Source organism: Gavialis gangeticus, unplaced genomic scaffold (assembly GCF_001723915.1).
Source record: "Gavialis gangeticus isolate Ggan-Ray unplaced genomic scaffold, GavGan_comp1, whole genome shotgun sequence".
In the NCBI taxonomy this organism is placed as follows: Eukaryota; Metazoa; Chordata; order Crocodylia; family Gavialidae; genus Gavialis; species Gavialis gangeticus.
This window is the reverse complement of record NW_017729001.1, coordinates 31,285,219-31,291,454: the sequence shown is the minus strand read 5'-3', so window position 1 is coordinate 31,291,454 and position 6,236 is coordinate 31,285,219. Positions and strand designations below refer to the sequence as shown.

The following is a 6,236-nucleotide window of genomic DNA, read 5'->3' as shown; positions in this document are numbered from 1 at the left end:
GGTGATGGAGAACCTATAAGAGACTTTCTCCTCCCATTTACAACCCACAGCATGGCATTGTGCAACTGAACTAAACATTCATGATAATTTAGAGTGAGGGATGGGATTAAATCCATAGACACTATTACTGGTATTTCGCGTGCATGCATGACACTGAAACAACATGGGGCTTAGAAACCAACATGAATAAATGCTGTGATCTTTGGGAGAAGATTACTCTTAGGCCAGAGAAAGGGGAGAAGGCACACCAGAATAAATAGCAGTCTTTCTTGGATAGTGCCAGTCATTTTGGTTCATTTCTTTACATTTGAAGTAATTAGATTTGAGGATTGGCTGAGGGGAGGCTGTATCAGGAAGTGCATTTTGATAAACCTAGGGAGCTTTAACCTAGTCCTACATGCTGATAATTAACACTGATTTTTGGCCCAATTCCTTTAGCTCCTGTCTCTTGAAATGGATACTAACTTATCCTCACATCTGTGTGTTGCATTTTACTCTCTGGTGGGACAACCTTCTTCATCTGTTTGAATCTCTCAGTTCTGTAGGCAGGAGAGAGAGGTGGCAAGCTAGGATAACTAAGCAGTCTTTCTATCTTTCTCATGGTTAGTTGGAAAGATGGGATCTTTCCTACTGGCCAGGAGAAAATTAGAATCTGGGGAAAGGCATCTCTCCATTTGTTTATCAATCCCGCACATTACTATTTACCAAAACATGTAGCGCGGCTAGGTATGTGGCCATGCCAGACTTTTAATATGTAACTATTATAAAGCGGCAGTGCTGATCCTGCCATGCTGTGGCTTTGCGTTACTTTGCTTAGGTATACTGCAACTGAGAATGCAGCATATTTCCAGATGGTGGGGAGGTTCAGTAAGCACATTTACCCTTCGAGCAAGGCAAAAGACTTTAATCCCTGTATTTTCTGGCTTTTACACTCTTATTTACTTGTTCTAATTAATATGCAATGTTGTGTTTGTTTTCAGGCAAGTTATCTTCTTACATACACAGATGCAGGAAAAATAACAGGAGCAGCTGTTTCTTTTGTCCTGGGGACAATTAACAGTACAGTGCTTTCAGTACAGCAGAGCTTTGAAATTAGCTTTACTCAGGTAACTTTTAAAAATGTCATAGCTGACTTGTTGAAAGATATTTAATTACAAAACTTAAGTTGCATTGGAGCAAGTGCAGTCAGTGAAATAAAACATAGTTCCATCTTATACACAAACTAGGCAGTATCTCAGAGCTACATGTTAGAATCCTCCAAATACCTTGTCTTTCCTTTTCTAGATTAAATGGGTGACTGCATATGGCCATATCCAGGCAAAGGAAAGTGTAGCCCTGATTTTAGGAGGCATTCTTTTAAATCCTAAGGGAAAGTCTCATGTAGATTGATAAATCAAACAACTTCCATGTGATTAGTAATCCCAAACCAATTTACTGTCTTCCAAATGAAGAGTAGGAGCTAATGTTGTGCAGTTTATATTACAGCTAAACACAAAGCCAATCCCTCTTAGTGGAAACCCTGGTTACAGCGTTGGATACCCTGTAAGAGCAGGATTTAGACCTCCCGGATATCCTTTTCATTGCTAACTATGGCTTACAGCAGCTTTGCCAAACTGCCTAAAACAAATCCTTTGGGTGGATGGCTAAAACCTGATTGCTCAGTTTTTGTGATAAAGGGGAGGCAATTAGATGTTGTGCCTGTGCTGGTACATCTTCCTGGCCATTTTCAAAGATGGTTGATGGCTTTATCTTTTCCAACAGTTACATAACACCTGTCTCTAGCCCATATTTTAGCAATTGCTAGTAACTCAACCCTGCAGCGTTACAGACGAACAAAAGACTTTAGTGAAAGCAGGACCATGGCCTAATTGAGTTAACTCCAGCATTTCTAAACAGCTCTTGAATATCCTTAATTACCCTAGCAGTGGCACTAGCATTTTGAGGAACTGACTACAGTTTTCTACTTCATCACGGTGCCAGAACATTAAATACTTTTTCCTTAATTGTTTGCTATCACATCTGGCATTATTCAGAGCACTAATGAATATGGTCAGCTTACCATCCTGCGAAGCACATCTAACCAGGACTGCTTAGCAATAGGAGGAGCCAGAACTCCTGTATTATTTGGTTATAACATGATATCTGGTTGCAAACTACGGTAAGAGGATAACTTTCCATTCAGCTCCTTGCAGTCAGCCTATCCTCAAACTATAAACCACTGTAATAGTGTCCATTAAAATCCTTTCAGGCACTAGATGCTGTTTATATAAAAAATGTAGAAGGATTGGGGTTTGAGTACTTGTTCTTAATAAATATTTAAATTTGCAGTGAGTTATCTGAAAATAGTTGCATGTATGTGTATGTATGACCAGCTGTGGCCAAAGGAATGTTGTAGTGCGCGAGCAAGAAGTTCTTGCTGTACTTACCCAGTGGATCTCACTAAGTTAATTTTTTTGTTTTCCTGCAAGAATTACTGCATATACAGAATGCCAGCTCCTGGCTCAAATGGTCCTGAATGTACTAAAAGGACAAAGTTTTCCAGAATATGTAGCCTCATTTGGCAATTCTCAGCCCCAAGATGTATTGGACTGGGTGCCAATCACTTACATCCATTCTTCAGAACAGGTGAGAACAACTTAAGTATACTTCCACTTAACCTATAGACTACTTGGCAAACCCATACTTCCATTTTCCCTTAAGGAACGGCCTTTGCCATACCCGATGCACAAACAAGAGCGTTTTTTTGTTTGGGGGGGGGGGGGTTGGTTTTTTTTTTTGTTTTTTAACATTTTGAAGTATTCGTACAGTTTTCCAAGGAAGAATTACTAACGCACCCACTAAGCTTTTTTTACATCTTGAAGATTTTGCATCATACTGCCCTACTTTAACAAGCAGTCCTACATCACAAACAAGCACAGCTCTATTTGTGTCTGCAGCAGAAAGTCACTGAAGCTTTAAAGATTTACCTTATCCCATGTAAAATGACCAGCACATGGACATCAGCATTGTGTGTAGATTAGTGGTTTTCAACCTGTGGTCCACAGACTATGATCAGGCAAAGGTGTGTGAATACCCTCATTTACAATCCAAAGGGGTTTCATAGATATTAGGGCTGGAAGGGACCTCGGAAGGTCATCAAGTCCAGCCCCCTGCCCGAAGGGCAGGAAGTCAGCTTCCTGGGGTCATAAGATCTCAGCAAGATAAGCATCCAATTTGCTCTTGAAGGTGTAAGGTTTGCACCTCCATTCAAAGTTTCCAAAGGGGTCTGCTAATGAAGAAGGTTGAAAACCACTGCTGTAGATTATGGCTTGGATTAAATGTTCTCTACTAATTTCTTAGGTTGAGCTGTGTGTTATACTGTAGTGTTTTAATAAAATAAATGGTAATAGCTACTCTGACAGAGCTTGTACCACTTTCAGGGCCCATGCCAGCTCCCCATATCATTTGAAATAGAAGTGAAGTGGACTAAATATGGATCCTTGGTCAACCCACAAGCTAAAATAATTAACGTTACAGCAAGCATCACTTCCTCCACAGTAGCCCTGGTATGTAGTTATCTTTCATGATAAGGGTAGAACAACAGGATTGTTTTGGTTAGAATGAGTACTTAATAGTTAGGTTTTTTTTCTGCTGTAGAAACCTGTAATTGTACGTTACCTATAACCCACACAAATTGAGGCCTGGTTATGCAAGTTTGCCTTAGCTTGGTCAGAAAGCAGCCCCCAGCTTAAGACTGTCTGTCAAAATAGACTGTATGCACCTCTCTTTCCTCTCCAAATCAAGTGCAGCCATGGGCTGCTGGTTAACAAATTAAGGGGTAGATACACACTTCTGGAAATAACTTGGTACATGTGTTTTACAAATGACAGTCAAATAGCTAACTGTTGGGGGTAAGGAGAGAAATCTGCCCTCCAAAACCGGACTGAGCTTAACACTTGTTTTCATTGCAGACTAATTTAGGAAGCAAAAACACTCTCCAGATAGCAAGTTCCGTTACTTTCACTGATGTTTCTGCACCTGCAGAGCCAGGCTATAAAGCTCAGCCAACCATTGAGGCCAAGCTGCCCTTTGACTTTTTCTTTCCCTTTGTTTAAAAGTAAGTCTGCAGCCAACACTCGTTCATATTCTAGTTCTTAAAGAATCACTTAATATTCATCTGGTTTTAAAGATAACTGGAAATGTAGTTCCTATTCTGTCTTCTCCAAAAGAATCTCCAAGACTAAAACCCCCTCCTCTTCAAAATCTGCACCCATAAGGGGGGATTTTCAGAAGTGCCTAATGTTTCATAGTTTCTAGGGTCGGAAGGGACCTGAGTAGATCATCTAGTCCGACCCCCTGCCATGGCAGGAAAGAGTACTGGGGTCAAACAACCCCAGCAAGGTATTCATCCAGCCTCCTCTTAAAGACCCCCAGGGTAGGAGCCAGCATCACTTCTCTTGGAAGTTGGTTCCAGATCCTAGCCGCCCTGACAGTGAAGTTGCGCCTCCTGATATCTAGACTAAATCTACCCTCTGCCAGCTTGTGACCGTTATTCCTGGTCACTCCTGGTAGTGCTCAGGGGAACAGGGACTTCCCCGGTTGATTTTGATGTTGATTTTTGTGTGGCTCAGATTGGGGGGGGGGGCCACAAATTATGCCATAGCAAGTGCCCTGGAAAAGCTCACCCATTGGTTTCTATACTTCAAAAGATGAACGCACTCAGTGAACAGGCCTGTCACAGCCTTCATCCAGCTTGTTTGGTAACAGAACTGCACTGGATTTTAAAAACAAGCTTTGACAGGTTATTCAGGTTCCTAATTTTTCCCAGTAGCCACACTGTCTGTGTTTATGCATTCCACTATTTTTGCTTTAACGACCTTTAGTTACACAGTTCTTTTGTTTCCTAGCCTACTTGCAGAAAAAACAGAGTGCAGCAACCCTACAGAGAGCATTCAACCATGCTGGACCGACTTGGTTGTGGCTGAAGTACTTCTGCTTCCGTTCCAAATGCACACCTTGGTGCTGCTCTAATTAGTAGTCATCCACATGATTTAAATACCAATACCTCTGGAAGACAGTGCTGCACAGCAGCGTGGTGGTACACACAAAGCAAAAGATGAGTAAAGAAGCTACTTTGATGAGACTGAAGGAAATAAACCAGCAGGTGGATTAAGGAAACAGTGCTGAGCAGGGAATCCCCCTAAAACAAGAAATGACCTTCCACAGATTGGACTCTTACCAGTTGTCTTGTAGCACAGGCTCTCACCAGATATTGCAGTGGTACAAATATGCAGCAGAAAACAGCATCTCCTTGGAATAAATGGTGCCCATACAGCTTTGTCAAGATCTGACTTTAATAAGGTGTGGCGCAGTATTATTGTACAGCTCTACAACAAATGGAATGTAGATTTACATGGAGAAAGTTTAATTTTTCAGTACACTGCTGTAAAACTACCTGCTTAAGACTACTGCGGTATTGTGGTAACATATTTTACCACCCAAAAGACTTAATCAGAGTGGTTTGGTTAAGTAGAAAACGTACAAATGGAACGAGGAGGTAGAGGTATAGAAAGATCTCTCGAAGAGGTCAGCCATGGGCATCAGACTTAGTTTCCAGCACTGGAACTCCCTCCATGGAAGGATTTCCCACAGCTGGACTTCTATTGCAGTTGGCTGATAAGTCCATGCTGCTTTAAGAGTCTGTTAAGCCTTTCAATTTCTTGCTCCTGTTGGAAATGGTTTAATAAGTCAGTGAAATGTGCTTTGTGGTAAGAGCTTTTCCAAGCTGTCACTAGAGAGCTCCCTTTCTTTGTGCTGAACTACAGTCACTTATGCAGTAAAGCAGGACAGCTATTGAACAAGACATGACTAAAGTAACTAGGGCAGAGGTGCTTAGTTCTCCCTGCTGTTTCTATTGCAGAAGGTAAGGCAAATTATTAGTTCAGTTGTAATGTGTCCTTGAAATGGCATCCTTCTTTACAGGAAATGCAGGGGCTCTCTAATGGTAACTGGACAGGAGCTAGATGGTTGGGGCCTAAGACACAGCACCCAGTTAGGGCAGGGAAGATTCAGAGCGGACAGGGCCATACCACTGATCCTTCCCCAGGCAGAGAGCTGGCTTAGCCCACCATCTGTTCTACCGCTGACCACAGATGGAGAAAAGCACATTTGTTTCATAGCAAGGTTTCTCACCTTCTCAGCACAACTGTATTCAAGTTGTTCAACCTTTGTAGTAAGTTGCAGATTTTCCTGCTTCA

At 41.8% G+C, this 6,236-nt stretch overlaps 2 protein-coding genes across 4 annotated transcripts in view; one reads left to right on the top strand and one right to left on the bottom strand.

Moving 5' to 3' along the window:
• Positions 1–5,430, top strand: part of TCTN1 (tectonic family member 1) — a 31,236-nt gene extending 25,806 nt beyond the window's left edge. For both annotated transcript variants that reach the window (XM_019507247.1, XM_019507246.1), the window contains 7 exons: positions 981–1,106; positions 1,486–1,568; positions 2,018–2,158; positions 2,469–2,625; positions 3,420–3,545; positions 3,951–4,096; positions 4,887–5,430. In XM_019507247.1, coding sequence (XP_019362792.1) covers positions 981–1,106; positions 1,486–1,568; positions 2,018–2,158; positions 2,469–2,625; positions 3,420–3,545; positions 3,951–4,094 — 777 coding nt within the window. In that variant the 3' untranslated portion in view covers positions 4,095–4,096; positions 4,887–5,430. The remainder of the gene's footprint in view (positions 1–980; positions 1,107–1,485; positions 1,569–2,017; positions 2,159–2,468; positions 2,626–3,419; positions 3,546–3,950; positions 4,097–4,886) is intronic.
• HVCN1 (hydrogen voltage gated channel 1) overlaps positions 5,315–6,236 on the bottom strand; it is an 18,705-nt gene continuing 17,783 nt past the window's right edge. Inside the window, exons 6-7 of one of the 2 annotated variants that reach the window (XM_019507249.1) lie at positions 6,172–6,222; positions 5,315–5,705 (exon numbers count right to left, since the gene is read on the bottom strand). In XM_019507249.1, the coding sequence (XP_019362794.1) occupies positions 5,640–5,705; positions 6,172–6,222 (117 nt within the window). In that variant the 3' untranslated portion in view covers positions 5,315–5,639. Of the gene's footprint in view, positions 5,706–6,171 lie in introns of both variants that reach the window. The other variant, XM_019507248.1, reaches the window with a different exon arrangement.